General features: G+C 44.2%; 1 protein-coding gene and 2 non-coding genes across 4 annotated transcripts in view; 1 reads left to right on the top strand and 2 right to left on the bottom strand.

Moving 5' to 3' along the window:
* PROM1 (prominin 1) overlaps positions 1-18519 on the bottom strand; it is a 101275-nt gene that overhangs the window by 20225 nt on the left and 62531 nt on the right. For both annotated transcript variants that reach the window (XM_021679384.1, XM_021679385.1), the window contains 5 exons: positions 13714-13931; positions 11870-11944; positions 9267-9330; positions 6236-6395; positions 3952-4104 (listed from right to left, as the gene is read on the bottom strand). In XM_021679384.1, coding sequence (XP_021535059.1) covers positions 3952-4104; positions 6236-6395; positions 9267-9330; positions 11870-11944; positions 13714-13931 — 670 coding nt within the window. The remainder of the gene's footprint in view (positions 1-3951; positions 4105-6235; positions 6396-9266; positions 9331-11869; positions 11945-13713; positions 13932-18519) is intronic.
* Positions 5962-6068, bottom strand: LOC123324159. The gene has a single exon (XR_006539651.1). It is a non-coding gene; the product is annotated as a U6 spliceosomal RNA (small nuclear RNA).
* LOC123324255 lies at positions 16089-16279 on the top strand. Its single transcript, XR_006539734.1, has one exon. It is a non-coding gene; the product is annotated as a U2 spliceosomal RNA (small nuclear RNA).

The following is an 18519-nucleotide window of genomic DNA, read 5'->3' as shown; positions in this document are numbered from 1 at the left end:
GAGGGAAGGAAGGAAGGAAGGAAGGAAGGAAGGAAGGAAGGAAGGAATTGGGGGAGGGAGGAAAGGAAGGAAGAGAGGGAAGGAAAGAAGGAAGGAAGGAAGGAATTGGGGGAGGGAGGGAAGGAAGGAAGCAGGAAGGAAGCAAGTGGGGGAGGGAAGGAAGGAAGGAAATAAGGACGTGGGGGAGGGAGGGAAGGAAGGAAGGAAGTGAGGAGGGAAGGAAGGAAGAAACTTGTAGGGCTCTGAAGGATCCATTTGAGGAGGGGATCATAATTTTGTAGGGATGCCAATGTGCCCCCTTGTGTGACTCTTCTCTAGGGTGCTCAGTTACTCGGGTGTAGACGTGGACAGAGCAGACTCTCGACTCCGTCTCGGTGGACTGGCCAGATCATCAGCGGTGATTGTACCATCGCTGGTGCAAGCAGGAAGGACCCTCGAAGTGCACAGGCTGATGGACTTAGAAACAACAGCCTCCCTTCCTGAGGGCACAATTCCGCCCAATCGACACACTTAAGGCATAATTACCAATATTTGCCTGGTTTGGCTGAAATAAATAGCAAGATATGTTCACTGCAGGGGCCTCTGTCAGCCTGAATTTCTCTGACCTAAAAGGCTTGGGAGTCAGGGAGCGTATAAGGAAGAGGAACATTGTGGAGCGTAAGCCAGTCACCATGGTTTTAACCGGGTGCCGAAGCATGCGTGTGCGTTAGAGTTACAAAAATCATCCAAACCTTCCATAGAACACTACAAATCAACGCGGCTACTCTCCAGAGCTTACTGTTAGCATTCCCAGCCTCTGTTTCTTAAATATGCTTCTATCTAGATAAGGCTGAGGCCTGTCACTCAGATAAGAATAGCTAATGGTGCTCAAAGTGTTGGAAAGAAGAAGGAGGAGGAGAAGTAAAACAAGAACAAGAAAAATAACAGGCAACAAAGATCGTCTGTGGTCAGCAGAAGCGAAAATATTTATTATCTGGACCTTTATAGAAGCGTGTGCTGACTCCTGATCCACACAGTTAGGAGAGTGACATGTGCATAATCTTGGGAGCCCCAGTCAAACATCTTCAGGACTCTGGTCAACCATTCAGGGTAGACAACCTCGTTCCATTTCAGTGACCCCAGGATCTCCCACTCCTTGGTGGCTGACATTGGTGCCATTCCCCGTGCCTCAAGATTATAACTAAAAGTACAGAAACACTGCTTGTGATGCTTTGTCCATAGTTGGGTCCTACTTCCTTAAAATGGATCCCCTAGAATGGGAATGACTTGGCCAAGGGAGTTCTTGTGTTTTTAGGGCCCCTGCTCCCGCCTGACAAACTGCTTTCTGAACTATGACCGATGACCTGCCACCCATGTGGCCCATTTTGTGACACCCACGGCCACACCGAGTATTAGCTCCTCTTCAAAACTCTGGATAATCTGAGCACAGTTTTCAAGAGATAAAACTGGAAGCTTCACAGTGGGCATCAGTACAAGAGATGGTTTTCTAGCTGCCTGGGTGATGTCTCCTTCCCTCGGGGGAGACCTTCCATGGGCCCCAGAGACAGATGCATGCCCCCTGCTGTATCCCATCAGGTCCCTAATATGCTCCCTGGACCCTCAGGAGACACAAGGATCAGAGCAGAGTCAGGGCTTTCTGCCTCTCCTTCCCCCCTGATCTTTCACTAGGAGTCCCCAGGGAGATAAGGATTCTTTGTTGGTTTTTGAAGAGACCATGCTCTTCAACAGATGGTGTCGCTGTTTTTAAGAACAGGTGGTCTTGTGGTTACGGCTGAACAAAATACACTCTTTCTGGTTCCTACAGGCAAATAAACGGTTTTTTAGAAGAAATTACATTCTTCTAATTGGTTTGACTAGACTGACTACACCTCTACTGTTTTCCCCCTTTACAATTATCCAGTTGTATACCAGATGTCTTAGGAGATGGAAGAGCCTGCCAAACTCGAATTCCAGGCTGAGTGATGGGTGTCGACTTACAGGGCTCACAGCCCTTAGGCTGCAAGCCACCTGAAATGCATCTGATCAGCATTTTTCCTACGGTGTAATGAAGCCCAGTGCTCCCAAGCCATGGGCTTCTGTGTGACTTTGTCTCTTTAGAGATTCCTTAGTCTACAGAGGTGAGAATTATACCCAAACTGAAGTAATTTTAGCCTCCCTCCAATGGCTCATGACTCCCCTGTTTCTTTTTTCTTTGAAGCTAGACAGCACATATTTTGGTTTTGCTCCTTAAAAGTGTGCAAATAGAATTTTACCATAAGTGCACCCATTCAGAGCAATGTACTCCCTCCCGTCAAGCAGTTAAAAAGATGTGATCTAGGGCGCCTGGGTGGCTCAGTTGGTTAAGCGACTGCCTTCGGCTCAGGTCATGATCCTGGAGTCCTGGGATCGAGTCCCGCATCAGGTTCCCTGCTCAGCAGGGAGTCTGCTTCTCCCTCTGACCCTCCTCCCTCTCATGCTCTCTGTCTCTCATTCTCTCTCTCGCAAATAAATAAAATCTTAAAAAAAAAAAAAAAAGATGTGATCTATAGATTCACCGTCGAAACACTGACAAAACAGCCAAGTACCAGGATTGGTAAAATCTGAACATTAAACTCATTTTCTATCTGTAACTGTGTACATGGAAACAAAAAGACAGGGCAATATACTCTTTTTTGCTGGGTTAATTTCTTAAGTGTAAGCATGTGAGCAAATAGGCTTTTCCATGCACGGAGTTCTGTTCAGTTTTGTCCCATTTTGGCAGACTCCCATGTTGTTAGCTTTAAGGTTGTTTGTAAGACTACTGAGCCTGCGGTGCAGTTCTTTCTGCCCACAGGTCCTGTCCCCATGCTTTAATAAAACCACCTTTTTTTGCACTAAAAAAACCCCAAAACAAAACAAACAAACAAACAGAAAACCCAAAAGACTCTTGTGTTGCATTAATGCTAAGAAAGCCTCGTACCACACCGGAGACTACAGGTTTGACGGCAAGGCCATACCATCATAGCTCATAAGTCGATTAATTATTGTAGCGACCCAATGTTTGGAAAAGCACATTAATGCAGGACACTTGCTTGCCTGCTTCTCGCAGCCTGGTACTAGTGACATAAGAGAAATGAGAGCGTGGCTGAGGTTTTGAGTCTCCATTGCTCCAGGGACTTGTTCTAAACCTTTACCTTCCTCTTGAGCCCCCATCACGCTCCCTGCCGCTCATTCTTGAGGTACGGACTGGAAAAGAAGATGTCAACTTGGAAGCCACACAGCTTCCTCTCTGGGACGCATTCAAAGCTTCTACCTCTGCCTCCTACTTGACATTTCTGGCCCAATCTGCAGTCACATCCAGCTCATGCCCTGTGCTTTGTCCCACCCTGGTAGAGTAAAGGTTTTTTGCTTGTTGTTTGTTTCAAAACTACGAACTTGAATATGAATGTCTTGGAAGCAGGCACGATTGCTCCACGCTGGTAACCCGCACCTGCTCTTATCACTGATTTAGGCTCCATGTCTAAATCCTAAGGGTGCTGGCTCGGCAATCCCTTTGCTAAATCATCTCTAGAGTTTCAAAGTAAACAAGCTAATGATACTGCTGACCACAGAGAACAGTGTCTGAGACCAGGTCAATCCTCAGCGAGTTTCTGGTGAATAAACGGATGGATGGAGGGAAGGAAGGGAAGGAGGGAGGGAGAGAAAATACAATGGGAATCAGGATGGTAAGCTTATAAATAGTTTCGCTACCGAGGAGCCCACCATATACAGACACTGTGTTTATGCTTGTCTATCGAAGTGCTAACAATTTAGAGTTTTCTTTTACTCTTGTCCGCGTGGTGGCATCTCCCACACCGAAAGAAGTACAATCACACCAGGACGCCTCCTCCGCTGGAACCCAGAACGCTCAGCCCAGAGGCCACCGGCTTCGTGTCATCTGCTCTTCTCCCTGCATTTCCACTCCCCACGTGACAAGGAAGAGCAAACACTCACGCCATGAGGAAGATGCCCCCGGTGTTCGAGACGCAGCCTCGTCGGGTCGGGGAGGCATTCCGGTTATAGCCGCACATGCCACACATCAAGCCCAGGTAATAAAAAACCACCATGAGTGTCAGCAAAGAGCAGACAACCAGGCCACCCAGCCACCTGGTGAAGCAAGCACAGTGTTATTAGACATAAAAGAGGTTGATATGATAATGCAGAAGCTGTCGGGCTGGGGCTGGAGCCGTTGGGTAACACTGGGCAATCAAATATCCGATTCCCCTGTTAATGCCTCAGAGAGTGACCCTGTAGTGACAAGACCCCTTCCCATCCCTAGTCCTCCAGCCCAACCAGCAGAAGACCTTAATTTTTATCTTGGTTTTGAAGAGCTCTGTCTTGCTCATTGGTCGGGAGACTACTGCTTCCTTCCTTTGCTTCATTTCCATGGGGCTCCTGAGCAGGGTCTACTCAAGTTCTCCAAAGCTACCGATCACCGTACCCCTTCAGACCCCTTCTTTTCCCTGGTCTTTCTCTAAAATGCTTTGGGGTTGCAGGAATAATTGGGGAGGGGGGCATTGTGTTCTTTGCTGAACCAGAAACTCTACACGGGGAGTGCACTGAATATTTTAGAATTTACCAGCATCCTAAATCAAGTGCCTGCAGAATGCAAACCTCAATTTTGTAATGGTCCTGTGAGACATTTTAGGATGATGGGTCCTCAGTTAGGTCTTACTGGCTTTCCCGGAATGTACAACAACCTTTTCCAGCAGCTGAGGGGCATTCAAGGGTAGAAATGCTTCCCAACCGCTAAAACACTAAAAAATAAAGAATTTACTTCTGCAACAAAAGCTGCCACTGAAGCTTTTCATTAAATTAAGAGCAATCTCAATAATTGTAATAGCCACCTGCACCTACTCTTTGGCTTTTTGTTCCAGATACCGGGGACGCCAAATTAAACAAGCCATGGATCCTGGCCTCGGAAATCTTTCACGGTTAATGTGTGCTTCATCTGCTTGGTTAAATTTCCTTTAAAAATAAGCTTTTAGTTTCTAGGGCAGGGGGAGCCGATGTGTAGACAGATAATTGTATCATTCTTTTCATTTGTGAGACTAACCACTAAGGAGATTGTAAATTCATTGAGAAAGCGTTGGTCTTATGTTTGTCCTGACACCTGCTGGGGTGACCTAGCCACACGGTAGGAAAATGGCTTACTGATTACAGGGCAATAATTGAGAGCATAGTCAGATGGGGGCTGAAAACCCACCTCGCAAACATTGCCACTGACCTTGTGAAGGTTATTCCACTCCTCTGAGCCTCAAGTTCCTCATGTATGAAACAAGGTTACAAATAGAACAGAACCCTGCAGTTTTTTGTTTTTTGGGTTTTTTTTTTTTTTTGAGTATTAAATGAGATGTCATGTGTACAGTGCTTTGGAGGGCAGGCCGTAACTGTTCCTGAATTGCTAGCAATTATTGTTATTATTTTATTATTTATCTTGGGTTCTTGCATAGTAAATACCTGAACAGGAATGGAAGTCTCTGGAATCTCCATGAGTTTGGGCAGTAAGAATGATTCTGAAAGTGACAGGTGGTGGGGCTGAGCCTTTCAGAGGGAGAGCACATCTTACATGTCACATGGTCCTTGAAGTAACTCAGGTCTGTAGGTCCACCACTCCCTAGCGCTCCTGCCTGAGATGTCCACTGTCGTCTCCAAGGCCAAACCCCACTGGCTAACATTTTCTAATGGGGCAATCCACAGCTGAGGACCGCACTGCTTACCTGAGCTCTCGAGCAATTTACTCATTTCAAGGATGTTCTTTCTCTAAGAACCGACCTTGATGTGTTGATTTTATAAGACAATGAAAAGAATATTATCCAAATGCCCTCCTTAATTCCTTTTAGGCTTTGAAATCCTTTTACACACGTTAGATAGTTATAACGAAGATTCTAAAAGCCATTAATGACATCAAAATCGCAAATTATTGACTTCTTGGCTCAAGAACTTCCAGTCTTCAGTTTTTAAAAATATACATAATACTTCATGAATTTGCATGCCATCCTTGTGCAGGGGTCATGCTCATCTTCCTTGTAGCATTCCAATTTTACCATAGGTGCTGCTAAAGCGAGCACTCCAACTTATTAAATAAACATAAAGTAGGGTTAACACATACCAGGTTATGTGCTCTTTGTACAGTCTTCTCTCACAAGATGATCCTGGTTATCATGTCTGATTTCTACCCTGTTCCAGAGCAAGGTTCGCCCCCTAGCTTGCCGGCTCCGGGGGGTGGGGCACTCACCTGAATGAATCATACTCCTCCAATGTGGGTAAATTTCGGTGGACGTAAGTTTCAGTGTCATTAATGTAACCCATGAAATTGGACAGCTTATCCTGAATCGGAATCTGCTCGCCTATATTTTCAATATCTGAACCAAAGGAATTCAAGGTACTTTTGATATCTGAAAACAAAGATACCCAGGTTATGCATTTTCAAACCTAAGGGAAACAGAAACTCTGTTTCAGAACCAAAATGAAAAGCTTCAACCACTTTAAGTTTTCCCCATGTTATGCGTGTGTTTTAATCATGGAAAGGTTCTACAAGCATGAATGTAGCCAAGACCATCAAAGAGCAATTACTTAACAGAACAGCAAGCTATGGGCGCTGACTTTAATGACATGGTGCTGAAGTCAAGCCAGAGTTTTCTTCTGCTGCTTATTTCACTAAAAAATAAAATGAATCTGGTAAGTAAAGCCTATGGTGTGCCTACCATGGACCAGGCACTTTTATAAATGTTAACTCATTTATTCCACCGAGGTAGATATTCTTCTTCCTATTTTACTAAGTGACCCTGAGGCCCATCGAGGTTAAATTACTTGCCCAAAGATCTTTTTTTTTTTCTTTTTCCAGAAAAGCACTAAAAATGGGATTAAATCCCAGGTTTATCTACCAAAGCTTTGGTTAAATGATTTTGGAAAAATAGTTTAATAAGAAATAGCATTCAGGAACACAGTAATTCGCCAGGAACAATTTTTTTGAACAAGTGGTCCCAGGCAACATTTTTGTTAAAATTTGATTTGACTCATACAAATTGAGATGTGTTCAAGACATCTGTGCTCTCTCCTATGCAGATAACAATGTATTCCCAGTGGTCAAAGAGTTTCTGTTAACATCCATCCTAACCTTTCAGAGAGAAGAGAAGTTCTAATTTTCTGGAAAGTGTTTGTCCATTGTGATAGGTCCTGGGATCAAAGCTATCCAGGACACAGACGCCATCTAATTTAATGCTCACACAGGTCTGAAGTTGGTGCTATCTGCAGTGATTCTTGACATGGACGTACTAACAACATGCTAATCAGTTAAATGTCCACTGATCCTGAAAAGGGAGATCAATGTCTTTGCAGCCAGCAGAGAGATTCACTGTTCTCACAATGAGATCCCAGGTGAACTTCGGGTAGATGGCAGCATGAATCAAAATGGAGTGACATAAAATGGTGGGAATCTTCTTCAAAGGGTGTTGTTCACACAGAGCTCCCAGGAGGAGACTGCTGCCCACAGTGGTTCAATTCTCCTCTAAATGTACCTGGAGGCTCCAGGATCCTCAGCAAGGTGACTCGGTGGGTCTCTTCTTTGACTCTGGGATTTCTGGGAGTTTGAGAGATGTGGGATGCAGACTCTCCCTCCCCTTTGAACAGTTCCCTCAACTCCGAATCAGGTTCCTTCTGCTTCTCAGGCTGTCCTGCCCTCCCACACGACACAGCTCCCTGGCCTTGACAACTTGGGTGACTGTACATGGCTGGTATCCTCCCTCCCCAGATACTTCCCTCAGGCCCCAGTTTGGACGTGTCTTCCTCCAGGAAGCCTTCCACTACTCTTTCCCCCCTGGATCCCTTGCGTGTGCCTTGTCATGTTGCCAGAGTGTGGAAAATGGCATCTGTATAAGCGCCCAGCTGAAGGGCAGGCGGGGAGCACGATTTATTCATCTCCCTTCCCCAGAGCCCCGCAGAGCCTGGCACACAGTAAGCACTCAAACTAAGTGTGTGGGGTAGGACCGAATGATCAAAACATGGGAGCTAAGGGGTTTTATTTGTTTTGGAAGGACATGAAAATAAGCAACTGATATTCACGTGAATGGAGTGATTGACACTCGCCCAGACCTGGGAAAACTCTGGCTTGTGTTGAGGCAATGACCGTGTGCAATGGGCCTCGCTCACGCATACTGCACACCTTGCTTTGCCAGACTTACAAGGGAGGGCTGCACGTATTGGCAGAAGAGGTCCAGAAAGGGGGAACAAAAAACAAAAAGTAAACACAGAAATTAGTAAGCAGGTGGCTATCGGACATACAGAGCGTGTTAGCCTTCAGATGCTAGCATAAGATGTCTTTAATCTCTTAATATTTTAAAGTAGAATCTTAGGTGAAACAAAAAGGAACACACAAAACATCTAAAGCGCTGTGTAATAGGATAAAATACTTTTTTTACCCAAAGTCTTAAAGGGTTGAAAGAACACTATTAGGGGGGAAAAAAAAATCAAATACCTCTAACACAACATTTTAAAACCACTTGGTCAACAGATAAAAGGAAGCACAAAGAAGATGATTTAAAAGGGGAAGACAATCTCACCTAGCTTCTGAGATTTCTTCTTTAAGCAAATAACCAGTCTATTGCCATTGCTGCACAAAGAACTGTGCATACTGCACTCTTTCCCTGTGCATTCACCCTGAATACGACAACCTGAATACAACGTGATTCAATTATTTAAGACTAGGAGAATTCTCTCAATATCAGTCCTGCTCCTCCAAAAATCCTAAGCAACCCTAAGAGCCTAAGATACCATTACAGCAGCATCAGAAGGCAGACGAACATCTTCCTAAAAAGACAAAATAAATCCTTATACATAGTATTCCTGGGGGAAAAAAAATGAATTTTAAGTTTTGTTTTGTTTTTAGAAAATATAATAATCTACAGTTTTTCCCCAGTGAAACCAATCAAAAGGTGACCTTCCCAGTTCAACCACGGCTGTCTTTAGCTCTGACAGCTCAAGATGAGGCCTGGTCACTAGAGTGTGGCCCTTGACCTTGCCACCTCCGGCCGGCAGGACGATGTTAATCAGAGTTCAATAAGATTATTATTTCTTAAAATCTAAATCACTGTGTGAAGGTGGCATAATTAAAAATCTCTGATACTCATTTAATCTTCCAGATCAGTGAGAGAATTTTAAAAGAGAAAAAAAAACAAAAACAAAAACACTTCTTAACAATACATTTTTTTTGGTACTAATCATCCAATTTTTAACAAAGAGAGAAACAAAATGACTTCAAACTCTCTCACCTGATATGATGTCTGTGGTTTGATTTTGCACCATCTCGGGAATATCATTAAAGGATTTATAGCCCTAGAAAATAGTTCAAAGTAAATTGATACACATAGTGAGTAGAAGGGTAATTAATGAGTATTCAGTTTTCAGCTTAACGTGGAGGAGAGAAGCAAAATAAAAATTCTAGCAGTCATCTTAAGGCTGAAATCATCACTATATGGTCATTAAAAGACTACCAAAAAAATTCCCCTTAAGGGAGGACTTTCCCTTTAAATTGTATCCATCCAAGACTTTGCTAAAAGTTTTTCACTTTTAAACTGTTAATTTATATTATCTATAGTAGTGTTTCTCAACGGAGGGTGGTTCTGTCCTCCAGGGGACACTTGACAATGTCTGGAGACATTTTGGTTATCATGACAATGGTGCTGTGTGAGCAGGGACCCAGTGGCTTGTAAATACCCTACAACGTCTGGGACAGCCCCACCACAGGGAATCATCAACAGTGTTGACAGTGCTGAGGCTGAGAAGCCCCAATCTGTGCAATGTTCCATGTGCAGGTAGAAAGTGAGTTACCCAAATCAGAGTCGTATTTTCCAAGGCAGTTAGGAAGTAAGACTGGGGATCTAGTCTCACCGAACACACAGCTTATAGAGGACGTACATTTTAGTGACGCTGAAGTGAAAACAAAAACAGCCACTCCAAGCTATGTCATTTTGGGGCTAAATCTGGGACAAGAAGATGTCATTATTTCTAAGTAACTCAACTGAACAGACAGCATTTCCTTGGGAAGCGGTGTATTCTGTGTTTCTTCGCTGTCTGCTGGTGTCTTTAGCTATCTGCTGGGGAACACTGTATCAATTACAACCTGTTATGGACCAAATGTCTGGCACCCCCACCTCCTGTCCCTGGCATCATAGCCTGAAATCCTAACCCCTTACGTGAGTGACGGTAGTAGGAGGTGGGGCCTTCCGGAGGTGATTAGATCATGAGAGTGAAGCCTCATGAATGGGATCAGTGTTTTTATAAAAGGGAAACCCACACAGCTCTCTCCACCACGTGAAGATACAATGGGAAAACGGCCGTCTGCAACCTGGAAGGGTCTCTCGCCACAACTCGGTCGTGCTAACCCTCTGATCTTGGACTTCCAGCTGCCAGAACTGTGAGAAATAAATTTCTCTCGTTGAGAAGCCACCCAGCCTTTGACAGGCTCTTACAGCAGTCCAATCTAGGTGACAGACTTTATAAGATTTATGGTGCCAGCAAGTTTCCAGTTTAGCCTGGTAACATCGATGCCGGGAAAAGAACAGCTACCACTTCTGTTCCCTCAACGGTGACTACGTGAACCAGCGCACAGGTCCTTGTTTGGATGAGTGTACACCTGACCCCTCTGCTTTTATCTGCCTTTGGACTTGTGGAGGTCAACTGTTGAAAGAGGTTTTATGGTCGAAGAGGCCTTATAGATCTCCTGGATCAATTCCCTCATTTAACAAATGAGGGGACACCAGTTCGCAAAGACCAGGAGTTTCTAATGACTTGTTTAAGGTGACACTTAACTTTGTCAGTAGATGAGTGTTTAACAGATTATCTGAAGATGTTTTGATACTCATGCTGAAAGACGGAGTCAAGAATAATACTATTCCCTCCCTTTCCTGCAGGCCCAGGGCATACTTATTGAATCATAATCTACAAAGAAATGTTTATTGTGCACTCAACATATAGGTTGAATAAACAGCAATAATTGGTAGGCTATCAGGGAAATGATGATGTTCTAGACCAACGTAGCCCCTGCCGGTTTTAGAGTTTACATATGCCAGTGGGACAATAGAGACATTAAAGCAATAATTACAGTTATGATGATCTTAACAAAGACTATCTGCTGTGCTGGAAGAATGTGTTAAAAAGGGTTTGACATGGTCAAGATGCCCGGGAAAGGCCTCACTAAGAAAGTGATGTTGGGGGTGTGTGGGTGATTCAGTTGGTTAAGCCTCCGACTCTTGATTTTGTCTCAGGTCATGATTTCAGGGTCGTGAGATGGAGCCCCACGTTGGGCTCCACGCTCAGCGGAGAGTCCGTTTGAGGTTCTCTCTCTCCCTCTGCCCCTCCCCCCACTTGCTCGTTCTCTCTCTCTCATTGTCTCTCAAATAAATAAATCTTTAAGAAAGTGATTTCGAATGCTTTAAGTAGCTAGTACTTAGTAGCCTAAGTGGCTGGGTGAAGGGGAGAGAGGCAGGCATAGCCCACAGCACGTAGGAATGTGCAGAAGGGGGAGGAGACGAAGCGACAGGCTGACGCACCAGAGTGGGAGGGCACCTCACGTCAGTCAGTATGGGGTTCGGCCCTACACCTACCGAATTCGGAGTCCCAGGAAGACAAGATCATCTTTTGCTTCTTATCTCCAGCATGGTGCTTTGCACACAACAGATGCTTAACACAAATTTCTTCAAGTGCAATGAGCGAAATTACCTGGAGGATAATAGTTAACACCCTTCTTGGCAACCCCCTTTCCAAAATTTTAGGGCTTTTTTTTTGCAGTTACCTCTTTTCTTATGTACTAGTCTACCCTTTAACATGATGTAAAACACACCACTGTAATTTTTTTTTTTTCCAAAAAACATACCTGTTGGACCAGGCTGGACAAATCTGTTTGAAGAACGTCATTAATATTATCAATTTGCTGATCCAAAGATGGGAGCTGAAAATTCATAAAACAAAATATAAGGCAAGGTGGTTACTCCCAACACTATTTGTCATAAAAAAGGGAGTCATCTTATATCCAAGTCCCAAAGTCTCTATATTATAGGGTATGGTTTAAGTTTCTTTTGAACAATAGAATATTGTTTGGGGAAAAAGACATTTAGCTCGAGGGGCCTTTACAGGCATTAAGCTTTAGATGTTTGGAGGGCTCCTGGGGCAGTTAGCAAAAATTAGGGAAAGAAATTTAACACAGATCAAACACATGCGATCTCACACTTCAGGTACTGAATATCGTTCAATAAAGTTGTAAATAACCTTCTAAAAAATATGTTTAAAAGCAATACAACCAATGTTATGTTGGTGAGTGGTCTGGAATACATTTTTCCTTTACAGCATTGTACATGGATTTAAAGTGTTCTCTCCTTCGCCAAGACTGGGACAAACATCACAGACCTCCTGACATAATGTACCAAGAAAGACACAATATCACTCTTGTGATATCCCCGGCAGGTATGCATAACTCCAATCTAATCATGAGGGCACACCAAATAAACTTAAATTGAGGTCCTTCTATAAAATAAATGGCCTGCAGTCTTCAAAAATGTCAATGTCAGAAAAGAAGAAGATGGGCAGGGGACTATCGCAGACTGAAGGAACTAAACAGACATGACAACTAAAGACCACATATGACCCTGGACTGGCCCTTAGACTGGAGAAAGAAAAACAGCTGTAAAGTCAGTTTTTTAGGAAAATCAGCAAAATTTGAATATAGACCATGGACCAGATGCTCATATTGGGTCAGCGTTACATGTCCTAATTTTGAGAACTGTATAAAGGTTGTGTATGGTTAGGAAATGCACCGACATATTTAGGGGTAAAAGGACATAGTCTGCAACTTACCGACAAGTGATTGAGAAAAGCACAAAATGCATGGTATTTTAGACATATAAATGACAATATGAGTAGATGGTAGATACACAGACTGATAAACAGATAAAATGGAATGAAGCAAATGGAGCAAAAGGCTGGCAGTTGGTGCATCTGGGTAAAGGGTGGAGACACGAGTGCCTTGTACCGTTCTTGCAACTTTTCTGCATGTTTGAAAAGACAGCAAAATAAGAAGTTACCCCCAGAAGACTCGATCCCATACAATTCAAATGCAAGGGAAGATCCCAGCCTCTGAAAAACCATGCACTGGGGACCACGGCGATATGCAGAACTCATACATACACACTGAGACTGAAGGTGAAGAGTCTGCATGATGCTGACCCATGAGATAGAAAGGTGAGAAGAGTAGAGTCATATTAAGATACTGTTTTATACAAAGTGTGGCATGTATATACCACTACCTCCATGCATCAAAAATCATGAGGAAACATGATTATTTTATCTCTATTTCAGGACTTCATATATTCAAATTGCTCCACATTCTCCCCCTGCCCATTTTCCCTTTGGAATAAGGAGAATTCCCTTATATTTAAGCATATGTGGTTAATATACGAGGCATGTCATTTGAAACTATATTTTAATTTTTAAAGGTCTACAAAAACACATTCTATTTCCTTTTTTCTTTTTAAAGCTGAATTCATTCTGGTAGGTTCCACCAAATCAACCGCAGAGGACACTTAACAAGGGGTTTCCCGTTATTCCTTCTCCCCAGCTGCAGCCACACCAACGTGGCGATCAGAAACCCGACAGAGACCCAGGCCACCATGCTCCTGACAGATGTCCCAGTGGCCCTGCCCTGTAGCAGGGTCCCCAGCTCACCTGATCCAAGTTGATATTGTCATCCAGCTGGCTGAGAGACATCTGTATGCTGTTGCAAGTGGTGGCCACTGGTGGGACAGAGCACATGGGGTCACTGAGTGATTGCTCCACGTTCATTTTCACGTCACTGAGGCTGGTGTTAAGCTGTGCGGTTGACTTCTTCAGCTCCTTTAAGGTGTTGTTCACGTTCAACAAGGCTTCTTTGGTCTCTTTGATTGCTGTGGGGACACACCTGGCTTCAGAACAGACGCACCCACTAGGCAGGCAATGGCGAAACTCCTTCTCATCTACAAAGTACCCTCAGGGACCTTGAGGTGGGCTTATAAAAGACATTGGGAGGCAGCCACTGTGGCCTCCTTGCCCAGCTACTCCAGCCGGCCCAGCTTTCCCACCTGCGGGCTCTTCAGACAAGAAGGAGCAAGAACCAGCCCATCAATGCAAGGGGGACACCGAGGTGCAGCATTCACTGGCCAGCACAGGAAGAGTCATGGCAGGGAAAGGTGTCGCTCTCCTAGCATCGCCCAGCCTTGAAGAGGCTAGCCCTGACAAGCTGGTGCCTTCAACCCCGAGCGGTTTTAGCCCACATCAAGACTGATCACACCCAGACATAGCTTAGTAAGGGATATTGAGAGAGCTGGAAGTAAACACAGAGCAGCAGGTGAAGAGCACGGTTTTGGGTTCAGGCGGGTCTAGGTGCAGATCCCAGCCTTGCCACTTGCTGGTCGCCAGAAACCGATTCCTGAAAGTTCTTCAGCGATTTCCTCATCTGAACATGGTGAAACCACCACCACATTCATCACAAAATATGGGCATCAGAATGAGATTCCTTGATGGCAGTGAGTCCATCTGTTCTATTTGGGGAGCCTCCCAGCCCAGGACACATTCTTATACTAGGAAATCCTTGCTAATTGTTTGCTATCCTCCTGATTTTTCTGAGGTGTACAGCTATGTATTCATGACCAGGGAGGTCATGAATTACAACACTTTTCTACAGTGACTTAAAGCCACAGCAGTAAAAGATGTGAAATTTAAATCAGAGGGCACTGCTTTTCTACTAAGCCAGCAAGTCTTCTAGGCTCACAGAACAGATGGCAGAGCATCAAGCCACACTTGGACGTTACAAGCAAAAGTGTGAATGCCCTTAAGAACTGGTTTCCCTAACTTTCCCTGGCAACCACATAAAACTTGAGTGCTCAAACGGCACGCACACACACATGCACACACACACACACTTTAATGCCTCGTGTTGTGGGATCTCACCTGAGGTCTTATCCTAATTCTGCGATCACCTTGTGATAGCATCTTTGGCAAACTCTTTCACCTCTGGGGATCTCAGTTTCCTCATGTGTAAACTGGGGAGCTGGTTGGGTCATCTCTTGGTTCTTAGGAGAGTCTATGATTCTCGGCTGTGTCCTAGCAGGTATGCTCTTAGGAGATGGCATTGTCCTTGTCACCCAAGATGGCACCGCAACCCAGCTCTGGTGATTTACCCTGAGACTGGGGGAGGCTTCCAGGATTGGACCGTATGACCACTGGCCCCAAATTCTGTCACGTTACCTAGATATAAAATCCTAACATCTGCTTCAATCGTTTCTTTCGAATTTTGGTCCAGTCATGTCTTAACAGTGTTGGAGATATAATAATATTTAAGACTTTGTCAAAGAGTCACTCTGGGAGTCAATGTCTCATCTCTTGTACCTACCTCCCAGGATTATCAGCAAAGCATGGCTCATATTAGAGGCTCAATGAACGTCTACCACAGCAAAAACAAGAAACAAAGAACAGGGTTGCAGCTAAAAACACATGACAGGATGCAAAAGAGGGTGCCAAAGTATGCCTCCCATCATACAACACACACCTCACATTTTAATGTGGTTTACCTCTCACAGTCCTTTCCGTTTTAAGAGAAGGTATTTTAAGGCAAGAGACAACAACAACCAAGAATGATGGGTGATAAAATAAATTGATGGCCCAGAATACATGTGTCCATTTAAGCACAGTTTATAGACATTCTGGGTTATGGGTACTATTCTGTCATGTTCCAAGAAAGACTCAGAGGTAATAAATATATATATATTTTCCAAAGGCTTCAAAGTATTTTATGTCTATAGAATATCTACTGGGTTACAACTCTGGGAGTCATTCCAGACTTAGCAAGATCACATATATTATGTATCTGAAGTCAGTGGAAAGATATTTCAGATTCTCAATTTTAATTAATTAACATTTTACCAGCTCATAGCACATTTCCTTTGTAGGTCCTGATCTGCAGCTCAAATAAGATTTACACAGATGAATTCGCATGGTTCTGCTCTCTCCAAAGCCACTAAACACGTAAAGCTGCAAAGAATTTTTAGCAAAAAATTCGTCAAAGCATTGATTCTCAGCCTTTTGGTTAAGATCCAGCGCAGTATCTGTTCTTATCAATTTAATATCTGATACATCCTCTATCGAAGGACAATATATTAAATGGGTTTTTGGAGAAGGGGAACGGAATGAGAGTTTACTCCATCCACTCTGCACATTGACCTGGCATTGTAGGACCTCCATGAACGGTGCTCCCCTTCAAGGGCCAAAAGAAATTGTCAAAGCAGTTTATTAAGCATAGTATAAAATGTTCTGGCAACACCAGAGGCTAAACTTTAACGTATTCAGCCTGTTTAAAAAAATAATAAAACTTTAACACTAACACAGGAAGCACTGAAGAGAAAAACAAAATCTGTTTCCATGGCCTTTAATCCAAAGGAAATTATAATTCAAACATTAAAAATTGGGCAAATCATGGGCCAAAAGTAAAGGTACATAGCAACCACACTGCACCAGTCATATATTTTTGCACAGAATTTACCATCACATAATTTTGGAGCTGGAGAATTCGGAAGACCAGTTTTCCAAATGCCTGGCATCCTCCCGTGGCCAGAGCAGCACTTGAACTCTAGATTCCTAACTCCTCCTCCAAAGTTACTCTGGGCTGTCTTGCCATGGACGGCACAAAAACACCCTACAGCTTAACACTCTCCAATGGTGTTGGCACCCAAATACCATCTAGTGTGGACCAGGTAGCACAGTCTTCGTAGTCAGACCTGCATCTGAATCCCAGCTCCACCACTCCCCAGCTACCTGGTCTTGGACAAGTTACATCATCTCTGAGCCTTACTGTCCTGAGTTGGTAAAATGGAGGTGACTATACCGATCACACAGAACTCTTGTGAGAACTAACAGGATTTAGGAAAAGCAGGCCCTCAACACTCAAGGCCCTCAACACTCTAAATATTACTTTATGGCTAATGATTTCTACAAACACTTGCTGTGGACTGTGTTGGTTGACATCTCAGAAGCCATGTCATCTGTCTCCTGCACTGCAGCAGACCTGTGTTTGGATAACATGGGTCCCACCTCCCACTTAACCCATTTCCCCTGTGTAGCACTGGTCCAAAGGTGGCTTTGGAACCCCAGTTGGCCCAACTGGAGGGAAATCTGGTTGAGGAGGAGGAGTAATGTGGCCGGTGTTAGCCCTCTTGCAATTATAAGGGAAGTTTGCATTAGAATGATACAGACATTGTAGAGAACAGCTGGGTGAAAAGAAACTCACCACTAGATCAAGACTTACCTGAAGCCAGTGTCAGTTACATGAGCAAATAATCCACTTAGTTGAAAGCCAGAGAGAGACAGATTTTCTATATGTGTTGGGGGAAATGACCCATAATTACTCAAGAAATGTTTCCAAGAGAAGAGAGATGACGGGAGACATCTGATTGTAAAGGTCACAGAGCCAGCCCAAATCATTAACCCATTGGTGAAGTGCAAACACACAAAGCTATGATGAGGGCACGTGGAGGATAATCAGCAAGAGCGATGCCGAAGATGTGGGAAGTGAAGGGTCAGCATTTTACAGGAGTGACGATTCTCCCAGTGAGGGGATGAGGAGCCACCAGGCCCCCACCTCCTTTCATTGTCTGTTCCTGGTGGTTGGTTAAGTAATACCTCCTGCTAACCACAGGATAGGGCGGGGGGTGGGGGTGGGCAGGGAAGGGCTCCTTGACAGTGTTGTTGAACCCCCGAATCAGCTAACTTTGGAACCACCATACGTCCAATATCTTGTCACGTGTGATATATTTCCTGTTGTTTAAGCCACGTGAAGGGTCTTTGGCATTGATATCACATCAATGGCGCCTCCAAAAGTCCTCCAAGAATCATCAGCAAAATTCCCAAAGCAAATGAAAACAACTATAATCTGATTTGAAGAGATAGATATATCCACAAAGCGCATCAAGGGCAACTAAAGAAAAAATCAAAGGACCTCAGACATTAAAAGTAAAAGATCAGGAAGCTTGTAAAGTCAAAAGGAGTTGCCTAGCAACTGAAGCAGGACTATGAAAGAATGTAATCCATTTTCCGCTCCATCACCAGCAAAGTTACAGTATTCCACGCTTAGAAAATGAAGCTCTGCAGGCCTTTGACAATGACAATCTGCTCTGGGCTGGACACTGTGTTGGGTGTCTCCAGACACAAGCGAGGGGAATTAAGACATGAACAAAATCAACAGGCCGACGATGCACGTGCAGTACCGGGGTCTGAGTGAGAATTATGCCTAGAGACCTACGGTAGAATAAACGCTGAGATCCGTGGTTTGGAAGGGAAGGTTTGGGGTTTGGGGGGCTGAGATGGAAAGTGACCAGAAGGATGGGCAGGGGGCAGGTATGGAAGGAAGACAGGCAGGCAGGAGGCATGGGTGTTTACATCACATCCCTTCACTGGGCCTCGGTTTCCTTGCACTGGAAGGACGTGGTTGGTGACGAGGGGAGC

This window comes from Neomonachus schauinslandi, chromosome 2 (assembly GCF_002201575.2).
Source record: "Neomonachus schauinslandi chromosome 2, ASM220157v2, whole genome shotgun sequence".
Classification (NCBI taxonomy): Eukaryota; Metazoa; Chordata; class Mammalia; order Carnivora; family Phocidae; genus Neomonachus; species Neomonachus schauinslandi.
Note: the sequence above shows the minus strand (reverse complement) of the source record. Positions and strands in the feature narration are given on the sequence as shown.